We start from the raw sequence: 17959 nt of genomic DNA, 5'->3' as shown, positions 1-17959 counted from the left end.
TTGACAGCACGGGGATGGAGTAAGTTATGCATGTCAGTAAGGAGAGCAGTTCTAATAAAAGAAAGTGTCTGTTGAGGATACAAACTGATAAGGAAGGAGAAATAGAACAGTAGTGTGACTGATTTATGTGTGAAACCGCAGGAGCCGTCTGTATAGGGCCCCTAACGTCATGGTCCAAGCTCCAAGAGTAACAAGAGTGAGTCAGCGACTGGTCCTGCACTTTTGCTCAGCAAGATCTGTGGTCACCTCCCGGGCTTTAGTCAATGCTTAATGGCTCGGATTCTCCCACAAAGACCATTTCTTGCATTCTTTAATCACATTAACGTCAGGCTTATATACCTTTCCTGAAAGTGTTGTTGTAAGCGCAGTAGACCATTTAAGAGGCCACTCTTGGTTAGTGATCTACGACTAATCAGGATGAGCAACTATAGCGACTGTGACATAGCACTCGTTTCCTGTTGGCAGTGCATGCAGATGACAGTTCAACGCCCACTGAAATACTTGTAGCAGAAATTTTTCTTGAAATGTTGTTTGAAAAAAAAAAATATTTTTTAAATATGTAAAAAATATTCTAAAAATGGTTAAAACATGATTTATGCAAAGGAAATGACATTAAATAATTTAACTTGTTTTCAGAGAATATGTTGAATGAATTTTATTTCTTTACCCATTGGCAGATTGACTTTTGTTTTATGCATATATATGAAGCTTTGTGCCATGAAAACATTATGTATTATATAACAGGATATTAAATAATGTCATGTGACTTGTTTTGAAATGAAGGCATTGAATATATTTTTCTTTCCAGCGCTGAAGACACCTGCAGCTTTTCACGGGCAGGTCAGAAGTCTGGAGAGGGCAAGAGTAAGACTCAAACATTGAGAAACATTCCTACACTTTGCATTATTTATTAGTGAACTGGACTTTACACAGGTTTAGTAAAATAATGTTCTAGAAAAATCACAACAGTTCCATTATATGTGTTGTTTATCGTCATTTCATTTGCTAAAGTGATGTGTAAATTAGTCATGAGTCTGAGTGAAAGAAATTCAACAGATTTGTTTACATAATTTTTTCATAATGAGTTAATTACATAATATATCACACTTTGTTGGCCATCAGCCACCCTGTTTTCTAGAAATCAACATTTGACAGCTAGTGCTGTGAGAACAATATTAAAATTCCATTTCATGGAAATTCTTAAATTCATTTACTCATACTGCATTTTCATCATACAGACCGAGAACTTCCTGAAGCATAAAATCCACAGGAGACCTGACCGCGCTGAACTTGTTCGTATGCACATTTTACAAGGTACGCACCTTATCAAACGGATGTGATTTTTAGCATTTTGCCTAACTTCCTGGATACTTAATTTATCTTGCAGCTTTATTACGGTCTGGTCTGATGTTATGTATTTCAGAAACCCACGCAGAGGCTTCTTTGCAAGCCACTCAGATGAAACTAAAGAGGGCGCGTCTAGCAGATGACCTCAATGAGAAGATTGCACAGAGGCCTGGACCAATGGAACTGGTGGAGAAGAACATTCTGCCTGTTGACGTTGGTAAAAATGAAAAATATTTATTTTTCCATGCTTACTAAAATTCACTAGAATTGCCAAGGAAAGTAAAAGTCAGTTACTAAATTGTTTTATTTATGTTGTTTTGTGGTTTTTTGTTTGGCTTGGTTTTCTTTGTTTTGTTTTTTGTTTATTGCTTTTGTTTGGTTTGGTTTTCTTTATTTTGTTTTTTTGTGTTTGTTGCTTTTGTTTGGTTTGGTTTTCTTTTTGTTTTTTTGTGTTTGTTGCTTTTGTTTGGTTTGGTTTTCTTTTTGTTTTTTTGTGTTTGTTGCTTTTGTTTGGTTTGGGGTTCTTTTTGTTTTTTTGTGTTTGTTGCTTTTGTTTGGTTTGGGGTTCTTTTTGTTTTTTGTGTTTGTTGCTTTTATTTGGTTTGGTTTTCTTTATTTTGTTTTTTTTTTGTGTTTATTGCTATTATTTGATTTGGTTTTCTTTTGTTGTTTTGTGTTTTTTTTTTATGTTCGTTTTTGTTTGACACTGCAGTTGGAGGACTGGATGTTTATAACTTCAATGAGGACAGCAGTGAAGCCCTGTCTCCAGAGCAGCCAGCTAGTCATGAGTCTCAAGGCTCTGTATCTTCTCCTGTAGAAGCCAGACTGCCTGAACCATCCTCTGTTTCACCTCCAACTGGCTCCAAACTCCAGGTCAGTCTCTTAACAGTCCCTAAATTCACATCCAGGCTGATAACCAGTTCAGAAATATTCAGTTTTAAAGTTTACAGTTAGCTTATGATGAATAGGTCTGATAGAGAGTGATTCAATTAAAGCATATGAAGTATGAAGCTCTCCCAAAGAGCTAAGTCGTGTCGGTTTTCTCTACAAATTATCCAGACATCAGCCTTGTGGTGCTGGTTAGATTTATACGTCTCTGTCCCTTCTTATGGCCATATGGCTTTTAATCTCTTTTTATCAACTGTGTCCACCTACAACCCAGAGTCCAGACTTCCTGAACAGAACATCAGTAGAAGATGGCCGAGTAATGATTTCAACTCAGACAGTCACTGCTGCTGCTCCCACAAAGCCTGGACCCACCCTTGTGAAGGTAAACCATATGTCCTAAACACCATGATGTCATTTCCTGCCTATGTTTATTTTTGAGATAAGGGTCAGTGACTCATAGCATTACTGGCTAATTTCACAACAGCAGCTCCAGCTAAATAATGAAAAAGACCACGTCGACTGTGAAACTGAAAGAGTAAGAGGTAAAAAATTGATAATGCAATCATGATAGTCAGACATTAACTAAAATAAAAAATGAGTCAAAGATTTAATCTTAAGCTTATGTTTCTTATGCTCAACAAGACTGCATGTATTTGATCCAAATAAAGTAAAAATGGTAATATAGTGAAATATTATTAGTTTTAAATAACTTGGTTTTTCCGTTTGAAAATGTATTTTTAATGTAATCTATGTCTGTGATGCTAAAATGAGTTTTCAGCTTCATGACTCCAGTCTTCAGTGTCACATGAGCATTCAGAAATCATGCTAATATTATGCTTTGCTGCTCAAGAAACAGTTATTGTTAGTATCAGTATTGAAATCTGTTGTGCCGCTTAATATTTTTGAGGAAACTTTGAAATTAACATCATTTATTATAAACATCTTTACTGTTACTTTTGATAAATGTAATGCATCCCTGCTGAAAAATGAATTGATTTGGATTAATATCCTGAAAAACAAATCATACTGACCCTTAAGATTTGAACAGTAGTTTAAATCTTTAGTAAAAAAAAAAAAAAAAAGACTGCGTTGGGTACCACAGTGTAAAACAGGAGAGCAGAAGAGCTGTTGTTTGTCACTCTAAAATGTTTGTTTACAACAACTTGTCAAAGGTACCTTAAATCAGTAGAAGTTCTTGCAGCCGTCTTCTGTCTTCAATTGGAGATTAAATTAAATATTCACACTCATAATGCGGAGAAGAACAAACTGAAGCTGGGGACATAGAAACAGGAGTCAAGCAATAACTTGTGCACTTATCATAATCCATGCCTTCAAAGCATACTCGGCATATTTACTCCATGACAGAGAGTCACTGCTGACCCAGTAGAGCTTCGGGAACCTGCTCACACATAAGCCAGCTTGAAATTGTGTTATTACATCCTGATGACTTCCAACTCCCTTCCTCAGAAGCCAAACCATTTTCATGTGTATCCTGTGACTCAATATTTAGGAACAATGAGGGTCATGTCCCCTCCAAGCATCCTGTTTCCTCTTCCTGTGATTTTAGGTAGATGTTCAAACAAGACCCACCTAGTCACAGCAGCTGCAATACTTGCGGTTTTGCCCACAAATCTCTCAGCTTCTGCTGATCTCAGAGTGCTGACATATCTGTTAGCAAGAGAACTGGGCTTGTTGAAACATTAAGGGAATCTCCTAAAAATCACAAAGCAAATAGACTTGTGTTGTGATATCATGCCAAAGCGCTAGGGGGTTGACTGTGGGATTTCAGGTGACACCTTTTGTTCAGTTCTTCTGTCCTTGTTTCCATGCAGCAAAGCCAGCCCAAACAGTCCAGTGACAAGAGCCGAAGCAAGAGGAGTAAAGAACCTAAACCACGAATTAAGAAGCTCAAGTATCACCAGTACATCCCACCCGACCAGAAGCAGGAACCCAGTGAAGCCCCGATGGACTCGACATATGCCAAGCTGCTTCAGCAACAGCAGCAGTTCCTGCAACTCCAGATCCTCAATCAGCAGCAACAGCATTACAGTTACCAGGCCATATTACCAGCACCTCTCAAGTATGCCACACTTCCAATATCGTTTCCAACATAACATGCAACCCTTAGCATAAGCACCTTCTAAAAGCATTTTTCACAACCAGTTTGTTTAATAATTCACATATTATATAATAGAATGATACAACATGAGTATACTATGCTAATTATTCTTTCAGTGTCATAACATGTTGTTTGAATCTGGATAAACAAGAACAAATTGAATTACTGATTATTTGGTAAACTCTGTCAGTGATGTAATTTTACATTAATGAAAAACACATTTTTGGGGGGGGGGAAATGCTTTGCTACAAGAAAAGTGGACTGCTCAAGCTATCCAAAGCACAGCTTTATTTAAAGTAAGATGTGTGTTCTGTTTAATGTTTGTTTTCGTCCAGTACATAACTCAATTTGTAACACTTGCAGTTGTAAAATATGAGTATTTGCATTTTGCAAAAAGACTTGCATGCACATTGACTGATAATATAACTTTGACTACAATATTAATTTTGCTAAAATATTTAGTTTTTGGAAATAATTCGGCTCTAAATTGATTTTAATTAGAACATTCTTAATTGAAATCAGACATTTAACACGCAAAACAATTGTTATGTTGAGACAAAAGTCTATTATTTTCATAGTATAGTAATATTTTCCAAAAATTATACCTCTTGTATTATAATTATTTTTGTTATTGTTGTTATTATTATTAAGGATCAGGATAGTTTTTGTGTAGATTAATGTATAGCATAGCCTGCAATTATACTTTTATATTTGTTTTGTACAGCCTTCAGTTTGCACATTATTTTGAAGGAGAATATTGAGCAGGGGATGGAACGCTATACTTTTCCAGTATATACAATAATTACATTTGCCCTCTTTATATGTACATTGTGCAGATTGTCCATAAAAAGTGCTGTGCATCAACTTGCTACAGTTGCACTGTAGTTTGGCAGTTCACTTCATAGAGTTCAATGCCTTGAGGAACACTGTCACTTTGTGCATATGAGATAAAAACATAATGCTAGTTCACTTAAGTAATGTCAGTTCAGTTGAATAATTGGTTACGGACCAGCGCAATTCCATATGATTCTGATATATCCGTTTCAGCTCTGACACTAAAAGGATTTACTGTGAGCCTGATTGCTTTGCTGCAGAAGTATGTAACTCAGAAAAGAATGTGAGCGTTGTGTGCTATGAGCAATAGCCTTTAAATAATAGTTTAACCTACTAATCATGTCTAAAAGACCTGTCATCACCCCAGCTGTAGTACGGCAGTTCCTCAAATTATTTTCCATTTTGGCTTCTGTTGCTGTAAGATATACCTCCGCTTCTATTGTGTAGAGAAACCGTTTATTGTGAATGATGAGAGAACAGGAAGTTCCCATTGCATTTAAAATCCTTCATCCTCTACAGACCAGTAGCTGAGAGTCAAAACAGCTGCCCCAACATCACATTGAGCACCAGCCCGAGTCTTCCCGCTCCCATTGTGATATCTCTGCCCAATGCGGCTCCTTCACGTCCCAATAACACCATGACCGGTCGTAAAACCGGTGCTCTGCCTACCAACCTAGATGAGATGAAGGTAGGTAACAAGCTGATTTATTTCCTGCTCCTACAATATATAAGTATGCAGAAGTACCACTGTTCTTTGAACCTCTAGGTGGCTGAGCTTAAGATGGAGTTGAAATTGCGAGGACTTCCTGTATCCGGCACCAAAACCGATCTCATAGAAAGGCTTAAGGCCCACCAGGGGAGCTCTCAATCTTCTACAACCATGGATACGAACATCTCCAAAGCTTCTCTGCAGCCTGACAGCATGAGCACAACTCCACCCGTTTCTCCTGAGGCCTCCAACCTCAGTATGGAGGACAGCAGAGACAGTCCCACCAAAGCTTTATTTACATTGTCTCCAGCCCGTCCACCAACAGGCACCTCACCCCACAAACCCACACCTGAAGACATGACCATGGACATCAAGGCCTCCAAAAAAGACCAGCGCCTTCATGAGAAGGAGCGCCAGATTGAGGAACTCATGCGTAAGCTGGAGCAGGAGCAGCGGCTGGTGGAGGAGCTGAAGATGCAGCTGGAGGTGGAGAAGAGGAGTCAGCAGGGCGGAGGGCAGCAGCCTGAACTCAATCCATCAGTCCAGGTCAAAGAAGAGAACGGAGCCTCCCCGAGCTGCAACTCCAAGCAGAGTCCCCTTCTGCAAACTACTGGTGTGAAACAGGAAGAGCCACATGCCCAGCGGCACCACACCCAAGTCCAGCAGTTCTATATCAACACCCAGCAAGTCCCTCAAGTGCTGCATCAGCAGACACTGATCAACACTCAGCCTGCCGCACAAATCCTGCTGCCCATCAGCATGCCCAACAATCCCATCAGCACACAGGTCTCTTAACATTCATGAAATGCCAGTTCTATGTACAGTAAGAAAAATAACATTCTTATTTTGAGTTTTTCTCTATACTTTTTGCAGGCACAGACCGTTCTCCAACATACAATGCCCAATTTGGCTCAAAGCATGATACAAACACCACTTCTGCAAACACAGACGTCCAACAACACAATGTTACAACAGCATTCAAATCAGACGGCATCTCCACCTCAAGTAAGCAAAATGATTTACATCATTACATCAAATTATCAAATGGGAATTGAGTTTGAGAACACTGCCCTGCCAACTGAATGGCAGCACATTATCAAACACTAAAATTGAAAATTAGTATTGTCTAATCCATCATGTAGTGTGCACACAACAGCGTGCAGTGTGGGAAGAACAGCGCCCCGACTTCATTTAAAAACAGAAAACAGAAGTGATGAAAACAAGCAAACGGGAGGCTTTGTAAACGGTTTTTATATACACAACCCTAGCTTTTGCGGTTTCCCTTTTGGAATGACTAATACAGATTGCTGCCATCTACTGGTATGGAGAGCAATTTCCTCTGAAGCTGGCTAAGAACATATATGCTGGTTGACCATTGGCTATAATCTTTGTGGCGTGTTCAAGCGCATCTTTTCAGCTCGGACACAGGGCAACATATTAACTATATGAGCTGCAACGTAATTACGATATACATTACACACAATTCTAACTGAAAAGCCACCACAAATAAAGATATTTTACTTTGCAGTAAAATAGAAACATTAAAACAACAGTTAGAAAGGAATACAGCATATGATCCGAATTGTTTTGTTATGCATGTAAACTTTAGGGTGCTTGTTGACCTTTCCTCTTTCTTTTAATGATCCTGCACTTCATAAATCCAGTTCAGCTCACCTTTGTGATGACAAGGCCCAGACGCATTGCTCTCTGATTTGGCACATAGGTTGAAATGGAAAGCATTTCTGAGGCCTGCAACATGTTCAGTGCTTATCTCTGACGTTGCCCTGGAAATAGCTGTTGAGTTCAGGTGATGCATTACCCTCTCAACTACATCAAACGCAGACCTGACTAAATAGGTGACAGAAGTAGAAGAGTACAGAGAAAATCAGAAAGAGCATTTATCACTAAGACGGAGAGTTGGTTCAAGAACAAAAGGGTCTGTTTATACACTGATATATGCATATTTTCTTAAACCGTGCACTGGGCCTAAAACTGCCTCCTGCTACATGTGTTTACAGGCTTTATCCCTGTGTGGAAGCTCATCTTCTGGGTTTGAGTACAGACAGAACCAGAGCCAGCCCATATCAGAAATGCCCCAGTGCTTCCTCAACAACTCCCCCAGACACACAAATGGACCTAGTAACAAAGTAAGACAAAAGCAACTTTTCTGTTACATCCTGAAACATACTCCGCATACACAAGTACACAAACAAAAATTCTCCTAGCTAGCACAAGCTACGTTTCAGGTGTTTAAGATGCTCTTAAAAAATGGTTTCGAACTCATAATGCAAAACAAACACACAATGCTTTCTCAGTTTTGCAATAAAGGGCACTATATCGGCTATTAAAGGGTTCATATGATGCGATTTCAATTTTTGCTTTCTCTTTGGAGTGTTACAAGCTCTTGGTGCATGAAGAAGATCTGTAAAGTTGCAAAGTCTAAAGTCTCAAATCCAAAGAGATATTCTTCATCAAAGTCAAGACTCGTCCACGCCCTCCTAAAAAGGCTTGTTTAAACCTGCCTACGTCATGATGTGGAAATATTTGCGTAATGCCCCTCAAATTTTCACGCAAAGAAAGGAGGTGTGGTTTCAGTAACCACAGTTAGTGTTGAAGCAGCCATGTCAGTGAGATGCTGTGTGTATCTAGGAGAAAGCAAAAGCACTTTATTTGTTCTTCAGAAAGTAGATGCATTTAGAAATATTTAAGATTACTTACAACAGAACAGCAGCACATTTTGTGGAGGACCGTTTCGTGAACCTAGGAGAGAAGGTAATTCTGACTTTGCATTGCAGTGTTTGGCCAATCACAATGCACTGGGTCACTCGGCCAATCAGAGCATACAGCGCTTGTCTGAAAGAGGGACATTGTAGAAAAAACTCATTTGAGAGAGGTGGGGCATAGAGGACCTACAGTAACGTACAGTATTTGTCAACATATTGTTACACCAAATACACAAAATAATGATCTTTAAAAATAGCATCATATGACCCCTTAACAGTGGGAGAATAAACAGTCTTCTTCAGCTTCTTCAACTCAACTTGCTAGCTAACTATCATAAAATCAGAACAGAACACTTTAACATTGTGGCGAGTTTGCACAAGCATTTGTATCGGTCTAATGCATATATATATATTTTTTTTTATATAAGATCCTTGTATGCTCTTGTATACTCTTTATTTGTCTAGAACTCTGCCTAGTAACCCCATTACAGAGTTTGAAAATTATGTTTTGTTCAGCCTCCCTCACCCTGTCAGCTCAACTATATCCTTCATCCATCGAATCACCGCAGCCCAAAGAGCAAAGACCCACCCCGCTACGAGGAGGCTGTCAAACAGACCAGAGGTCTACAAGCCACAATGGAGGTAATTTAAAGTTAGGCCCAAAGTATACTTCAGTTTTGACAGCCAAACACATAACCTTTCAAAGTATGCACCACTTGATCGTGTGTAGCAACACAGAAAAAGTAAAAGTTTAATTTTTGTACAATGTCTGCAACATTTCTTTCCAGACGTTATATCAGATAAAAATATCTTCAAACTCGTATAACTTAAGAGTTGCAGGTATTTATTAAAGCCGTTTTTTTGTTGTTGTTGTTACCATCTCTAGTAGTTTGTTCTGTCTCTTCCGTTTCTTTTTCAAATCTGAAACCAAAGTGGTGCCACCTTGTAGGCAGATTAATTAGTGCAAGAATACACCATTACAAATTATGCTGATGATGACTGTACGCATACCCTGGCATATGCATTAAAACTAAAGAATGCTCTGGGATTTAGGTTAACAGATATTTCCACTCAAAAAAATATGATTTCGTCTGTCATTCATGTGCTCAGAATTTGAATATTTCCACCTCCAGTTGAAGGGCACAGTACTAACATTGCACACTTGGTAATCGATATTGAATACTTTCTGTTGTCTTAATACCTTGTATTCTTCTATAAAGGTTCCTACTGCTACCAGTCAGCACATGGACGATTTGTTTGACGTTTTGATCGAGAGTGGCGGTGAGAAAAGTCAAAACAGCTGTTTGATTTCAGCTACAATAGGTTTCTAAATCTAAACCACTTTCTGTGCTTTCCCAGAAATATCCCCTCTATCCAGGCAGGATCCTTCTCTGGACAAATTTCTTCCAGTGACGGCAAACATCACCACCCTGCCAATCAACACAGTGCTGTCTCGTCCTCCACCGCAGATACACGTTGCCCGCACGCCCAACCAAACCCAAGCGCCTCCACCCAACATGGTAGCCCTGGCCTCTGATAACCAGTTGGAGGCTCTGCTGGAGGACGCTGAGCCACGGACCCTGAGACTGATGGAGGAGTTTAAAAACCAGCTGCTGGAGAGGTCTCACTCCCCAATGGACACTTCGGATCTGACCTTCACTGACACGCCGCCTTCTGCCCTCCCACTGCAAGACACAGGCCTCGACAACATGGAGTGGTTGGACCTTACGATTCCAGGTCCTGCTGGTATCTCCTCTACTGCAGTCTTTTCCTCTGATTTCTTGGACTCCACTGATTTACAGTTACACTGGGACTGAGCTCTCCAAGGGATGGAGATTGGAGACGTTCTGAAAAGATTTGCGGATGGTTCCAAGGATCCGTGTGCAGACCACTGATAGCGTAGCATCAGCTTTTCTCAGTTGCATCTATACGAGCAGGTTTGTGTGCTGTTATTGTCACCAACACCTCTTTCAAAGCAGAAGAATGTAGAGACACTTTTTCCACCTGTATATTTAGGCAGTGAGCTTCTGCTTTTCATATTTTGAAGCAGTCTTTGAAACTGCTGGCTTATATCATAGAGAATGTTAGAATGTTGTTTTTTGTTAGATTCTGATAAGTATAATTTCTTACAGAACATATTTTAAATGTATCATTATATTTTTGGGAAAGCAAGGATTAGAAGTACAATCATAGTGCCTTGTCCAGAAACTCTTTTAGAGTTAAAGGGATAGTAAGTTCAAAAAGTATTGCCCTCATTCCAAGCTCGTGTCTTTCTTTCTTTCTGAACTCAAAAGAAAATGTTTTAAATCTTGTTCAGCTGGGTTATTTTTTTCCATTGGGATCCAAAACTTTCAAACTCCAAAAAGGCCATAAGGTAGCATGAAATGAATCCACAACACTTGACTGGTATATTCAAAGCTTTCTTAAGCAGCACAATTGCATTTTATGATAAACAGATCAAACTTTATTTACTCAGTCTTTAACTCTCAAACCACACCAGAACATCAATCAGTGCAAACAAGAGACGAAGTTAAATTTGCCTTCAAGAACTTTTTTAGTAAGATGCTTCACTCAAATATGTCACTTGCATTTAATTAACTTTAAATGTCACATCTCACTGAATGTTGCATGTCATGTGCCCAACCAAAATTAAGGCTTAAAAACTGCACATCATAAAAAATTATTTATATGGATTTATTTCATGCTACTTATATGTCCGTATTGAAGATCAAAAGTTTTGGACCCCATTAACCAGCTGAAATGTTCTACGAAATATCCTTTTTGTGTGTTGCTGAAGAAAAAAAAAAAGCCATTTGAGTTTGGAACCGCTTAATGACAGACTTGTAAATTTGGGGTGAACTATCCTTTTAACTACAGAGTTAGCAAATGTCAGACTTTTGTGTTTGAAACATTGTGCCATGGTAATTGTTACAAATGTGATGTTTAGTGGCTCATTCAACTGCCATGGTCAATGAGCTGTTAACTGTTGCATTAGGGTACTCAAAATTGTGGCAGCTAAATAATAACATTCAATTCCTAAACATTCAAAATCATCCAGTATATGACTGGGAAAGGTCAGACAGAGGTTGTTTACCAAACCCAGCATGGGGCCAAAGAGAGGGAGGGAGAGAGGCACACAAACGCCTGACCAGGGGCCATACTTATCCCTATCAAAAGAGTAGATAGAGTGGACAGGGTTCAGCTCTTACAGTCTGAACTGACACTGTGTGTCTTGACCAGGGAAACAAGGCTAAACATGACCAGTGAAATTTTCCTATTCAGATCAGAATGACATCAGAGAGCGGCTGCATTTGGATTGGCCAGGCTCTTTAGTACAGCACAGATGTGTTTTTTGGATGTAGATTAACTGAAATTCAGTGAAATTTCACTGCTTCTTTCTTCATAACCACTGAAATATAGGTAGCTGGCAGCATTTGTTAATGTACCTAAACCTCATCTTCTCAGTTATTTGTAAGAATAAATGAGATTTTGGTTTTAGATTGTAATTTTTTTTCTATAAAATGTGACAATGTAGCGTCATCTGCTGGAACAGTTTGAAACAGACGGCTGAATGATTTCTCATCACCGCTCCCTTCAGATGTTTTTTCTTCAGTGTTTGGCAGATGTAATCGCAGGTTTCTCTTTAGACACTCTGTGGAAATATGCCAAACATGCCAAATAGTGCACTTACTTGACCTTGGACTGAACTCATTGACAATCAGTTCCTTATCCAAGCATGTTGTCAAAATGAAAGAATGGATTTCTATGTTTAGAAATGTAAATTTGCGATTTCTAAAGGGATACCATAGTTCTGTCTCTATCAGAGACCCAAAGCTTTTAATTTTGTAAACGCACCATTTTACTGCATTTATGCAGTTTTCATATATATTTTTAACATATTTTATGACTCTACATGTATTTTTCTGTGTAAAAAATGGCCCGCGGTGGAGTAAAATCCTGTAAGACTTTAAATGAACCTGTAAAGACTATAAGGGTTTGTGTACCCTTTTTTCAATGTCCATCAAGAGTAGTTGCTCTGTTATGAAGAGGAAAAAATATATCAAATCTTACTGACCTTTTGAAGTGCGATGTAGATTGTATGCCTCATTTTGCACAGTGTATATATTTTTACAATTTACATTTTATACAAATGTATTTGTGCAACTGTAAATAATGTTTTTGAGGTTATCTTTGTACATATCTTTATTGTATATACAGCCTTTTATCATTAAAATGTTCCATTTAATTGTTTCATTGAAATTACTTGTTTGGCCTTCCTAAGGACAGAACCAGGTACTGGTCCTTATTCAGCAATGCTAAGAACACAAAGAATATACTTAACATTTTACAATTTACCAAAGATAATATTTTTAGCCTAGCATAACCTACAAAACAAGCTAAATTAATTTAGAATTGCTTTTAACCAGCTGAAGAACTTGTGCTCTACTACATGCAAACAGAATCAGGCATTTGTAAAAGTACTTGCCAGGGTTTCTGCAGATTTTATAAAGGTACATTTTACACTTTCTAAGACCAAGTAAAGGAACTTTTAAGAAATAAATTGAAGAGAACACAATGTTTTACAAATCTAAACGTCTACGTATCAAAGAATGGCTTGTATTAGTAAAAGTGCAGCTTTCAACTGACTTCTATTACTTTTCAATTTATTTCACAAAATAAATGAATACAGTTTAAGGTTTGAATAGCTCTGCTCCCAACCACTAGAATATGGGAATTACTTTACTGTACCTTTTGGTCACAAAAAAAAAAAAAAAAAGGGATATTCTTTTGCCTAAGATGTCTGAACTTCCTTAAATCAAGATACATTTATTTGACGAGTAAATCTGAAGATGATTATTTACATTTGAAGATTGTCACATTTGGTGAAAATGCCAGTGGTTTTGGAGGGGAAGCATGTTTTCAAAGAAAATCGAAATGCCAGACAGGACATTTGAGGTGTAATTAGTATCGATGGTATCAATGTTCTCGGCATGATCCAAGAAAATCCATCAAGACCAGTCTCATGAAAAAAGTAACAAAATGCTATTAGCATTTTTTGACCACAAGGTGGTGTTTCCCTGAAACGTTTTGAGTACCATCAGGGCAAGGTGCCAAAGACACATACAGAGTTTCGTAACCATAAGTTAATGCTTTTGTAAAATACAGCAAAGCTAAGATCAAAATGGTCAACATGGGAACATTGGGTATCAATCCAGTTGGTATGCTGCACCGACTTTAAAGAGACAGCTGTGGTCTTGATTTTTGACCAAACTGTTCAGAGGTTATAAGCAAAAATATGAACTGGCACTGTGCTGAAACTGTGCAGGTACCCTCATGTACAAAAATGTATCCTCTTGACCATTTTGATGTGCTTTTTGTTTTATTAATTTACTTGTTATTCAAGGCTAATCACCTTGAATTCCACGTTATTATTTTTTTTGTCAGCATTGTCTGAACATCACCTGATTCGACTTTTTTTTTTTTTTTTTATGTAAATCAGGCTAATGGTATAGGAGAATTTGAAAAAGTACATTTTACTAAAAACTCAAAATATCGGGAGAATTTGTATGATGGAAAATGACACCACAGGGTGCAATCGAATTACCTTCAGCCAAGGAATCTGAAGAAATAAATAATATGTGTGCCAAAATTAATAACTTTTTACCATATACATTTTATGGGCGGCTATAGATTCAAGAGCAAGAAGAAGAACATTAAAGGATACAATAGTTATCTACAGACCTTCAGTGTTTGGCCACTAAATATCTGCCCATAGTCTCTGAAAAATCTGCTTAAACCACATTGTTGCAGATTAGTGCTGTCAAACGATTAATTGCATCCAAAACAAGTTTTTGTTTACACAATATATGAGTTTACTATGCATATTTATTTTGTATATTCGTATTATATGTAAATATATTTAATATATAAAATATTACGTATTTTCTTAAATATATACATGCGCGTGTATGTATTTACATATACATTATAAATATACACATTACACACACACATATTATGTAAACAAAAATGTTTATTTTGGATGCAATTAATCGTGATTTATTGTTTGACAGCGCTGTTGCAGATATTTATTATTGCTATCAGCATAAACTGACTTAATATATTCAGTTTCCATTTGACATTTGCATTTCAAGTAGCTAAATGTAATTTGTAAAAGGCCGATTTAAAACTTTTAAAACCTCTTAAAAACACAGAAACCCTGCATTCTTTTTTTTTTTTTCTTTTCTTTTCTTTTTTTTATAGTCCTGTACAACCTAAAAATGTTCGGTGCATTTAGCAAATATTCACCCCAAAATTAAAATATGGCATTGGATGTTCTTTAAGTTCAAACCAGAAGACTGAAATCTCACAGACGAGTCAGACATCTTACATGTTCCTTTCGGTATTGATAGTCCTGGATAAAAGTTTAAAGCCAAACCGAAAAGTCGCCTTAATCCTCACAGAGAGCGAACCGCGAGATAGCGCCATTACATCCTTTAAAAAAGCCACTTGAGGTAATTCCATGGGGATGACACCAGCTGAAACAATTCCAGGAACCATTTCATTTCAGTTCACATTACGGGATTCAAACGTTTCCCTCCTCACAGCTTTTTGCATGTTTGTATGTGACTCCGACATTTTGGACACCTGTGAATGACATCTTTGCATCTATCCAAGCAGAATGGGAGGAGACAGCATCCAGCTATACAACTACACAAGAAACAGTCAAGAACACAAAACTGTCATGTTTAACCCTTAACAGAAAGATAGAATGGTAATCACACAGTGGCATAGTGGACGTGAAGCAGAATAAATAAGTCAAATATCAGACGACAGTTCAACTCACCAAAAAAGAATGGAAATAAAACACACAATATAGGCCGCACTGCCAGCTTTGGTTGTGACCTCTGTGGTTACGTACTGGTGACAGAATGGACACTGCGTCGGAGCCGAGTGTCGAGGAAGTTCACCAGTTTCCAAAATCACCCGCGGAGCTGAGGAAAAACAAACATGAGCCACTTTCAGGAAACTCTGGTCCTGTTGGATTTAGTAAATGTGTGAAACATCCCACCTCACCATCACAGAAACTAGTGTCAAAACCTACTAACCTGGATAAGATGGCGGACTGTCTGTAGTTGAAAGAGTTGTGTCTGAAACAATCAAAACATAAGGACATATGAAAAAGAACTGCACCTTCAAATACAAATACAGATGTCAAATTCCTAATGTTTATAAATATTTCCATATTGTCCTACTTATTAAATGACTGCCTCCCAGTCTTTCTTGCAAATTCTCCAGTTCAATCTTCTTTTCAGTGAGAACTTTAAGCTCTTCATCAATCTCTTTGAGTTCTTCAGCCTCACTCGAATACTCTGTTGGTTACAAGATCTCGTGTGAGCAGCATTCGCTTTTCCTCACATACTTTAACACTATATGATGAGAACTTGCGATATTTGCATATATAACCAAATTCTTTATTTAAGAAGAATCTGTAAATGTCTTTCACTGTTTATATGGCTTCTTGTCATCAAGTTCAAGTTAATTTGACTCACGTTGCTCATTCTGGCCATTGTTTTTCTTGAACTGGATGAGCAAAGCCAGGATGTTGCGTTTGTCAGTCAGCTGCTGTCTCTTAAAGGACAGTCGGTTCAGCTCCTCAAAAATGTTCATCAGCTGTGCATCAGACATGTTGAGGGTCGAGATGATGCTTCACTTAAACCTCCAAAAGCCTCAGACCTTCATACAGCATCGACTCTGAAATAGATACGATAGTTTCATAACAGAAGCTATGCCTGTTTAAAAGGAATAGAAAGTGTATTCCTGATAAGAAAAATAGTGTTTAACCCTAGTGCAATTACATAATTCAAATTCAAAAATAATTAATATATTTTAACAATTACCCATGCATTGATGCAGTGTCTCTTCAGTCGCTCTTCACATTGCAGTAATAAGGAAATAAGAGGCTGGTCATATTGTAGCTGAACAGTATGAGGAACACGTCCGTAATATTTAAAGCGTGTGGTTTACCTGTATTTTACTACTAACTCACAGCCAGACTTAAACTACAAATATCTACAGTTTTGCAGCGAATCTGGTGGGACTTTAATATTAAGCACTTTAGCAAGCAACGTTAGCGGGACTTAAATTGCACCTTTGAAAGCGACTAATTTTCATCATGTTCAGATTTCATTATTTTGATCAATATAAAAGCAACATAAAATATGATTTTTGTAAGCACTTTGTGAGACATTTACTTCCAGTGAATCAGCGGTTTTGAAGATGTACCATGAAAACATGTTAATAACTAGGCATCTTAGAAAAGGAGGACTATCACACATTTGCATCTTTGCAAATGTGACAGTTTTGGTTTCGGTCTAACTAAAAAGAATAAAGAGCTTTTATGAAATGTAATCTAAGAATAGCTATTTAAAGGGATAGTTCACCCAAAAATCTAAATTATGTCATTAGTAACTTACCCTCATGTCATTCCAAACCTGTGAGACCCGTGAGAGGGAGATTTTAGATTTAGTCCGAGAGCTCTCAGTCCCTCCATTGAAGCTGTGTGTACGGTCTACTATCCATGTCCAGAAAGGTAAGAAAAACATCATCAAAGTAGTCCATGTGACATCAGAGGGTCAGTAAGAATTTTTGGAAGCATCAAAAATTAATTTTGGTCCAAAAATAGCAAAAACTACGATTTTATTCTCTTCCATGTCTGTTGTGAGAGAGCTCAACACAAAGCAGTTTGTGATATCCGGTTCGCGAACGAATCATTCGATGTAATCGGATCTTTTTGAACCAGTTCACCAAATCGAACTGAATCGTTTGAAATGGTTTGCGTCTCTAATACGCATTAATCCACAAATTAAAACTAACAAAACACTGACTCATTCTTGAGTTCTTGATTCAGTGTGATGCAAACCGACACACAGAGCGTCTGAACTGAACTGATTCTTTTGGTGAGTGATTCTGAACTGATTCTGTGCTAATGTTATGAGTGCGGGTAAACCGAAGGCTTGGATCAAGGGCAATGCTCGCCAATGATGCCATTACATCGAGCACAAAAAAAAAACAGTGAACCATTTTTTTCAACTGGTTTATTGAAAGAATATTGTTCGTTATCTGGCTCGGCTCAGTGTTCATCTTCAGTTCTCTCTTCACAGCAGTTCAGTCGGTGTTCTGTTTGAGTAAATTAATTACTCCGGGATATTGGTTTGTTTGAACTCAGAGGGAGTGTCAGCCACATTAAAAAAAGAGCAAAATGAGCTTAAGTCATTTGTGGATTAATGTGTATTGGAGATGCGAACCGTTTAAAACGATTCAGTTTTATTTGGTGAA

At 37.9% G+C, this 17959-nt stretch overlaps 1 protein-coding gene across 3 annotated transcripts in view; it reads left to right on the top strand.

The window, feature by feature from the left end:
• LOC127952422 (myocardin-related transcription factor B-like) overlaps window positions 1-12866 on the top strand; it is a 36395-nt gene extending 23529 nt beyond the window's left edge. For all 3 annotated transcript variants that reach the window (XM_052550848.1, XM_052550847.1, XM_052550849.1), the window contains 13 exons: window positions 809-864; window positions 1239-1314; window positions 1424-1564; window positions 2060-2220; window positions 2510-2617; window positions 4068-4315; window positions 5708-5876; window positions 5955-6683; window positions 6771-6902; window positions 7916-8044; window positions 9137-9262; window positions 9841-9901; window positions 9980-12866. In XM_052550848.1, coding sequence (XP_052406808.1) covers window positions 809-864; window positions 1239-1314; window positions 1424-1564; window positions 2060-2220; window positions 2510-2617; window positions 4068-4315; window positions 5708-5876; window positions 5955-6683; window positions 6771-6902; window positions 7916-8044; window positions 9137-9262; window positions 9841-9901; window positions 9980-10437 — 2594 coding nt within the window. In that variant the 3' untranslated portion in view covers window positions 10438-12866. The remainder of the gene's footprint in view (window positions 1-808; window positions 865-1238; window positions 1315-1423; window positions 1565-2059; window positions 2221-2509; window positions 2618-4067; window positions 4316-5707; window positions 5877-5954; window positions 6684-6770; window positions 6903-7915; window positions 8045-9136; window positions 9263-9840; window positions 9902-9979) is intronic.
• Window positions 12867-17959: the final 5093 nt, after the last annotated feature.

Source organism: Carassius gibelio, chromosome B3, assembly GCF_023724105.1.
Source record: "Carassius gibelio isolate Cgi1373 ecotype wild population from Czech Republic chromosome B3, carGib1.2-hapl.c, whole genome shotgun sequence".
NCBI classification, from domain to species: domain Eukaryota; kingdom Metazoa; phylum Chordata; class Actinopteri; order Cypriniformes; family Cyprinidae; genus Carassius; species Carassius gibelio.
Note: the sequence above shows the minus strand (reverse complement) of the source record. Positions and strands in the feature narration are given on the sequence as shown.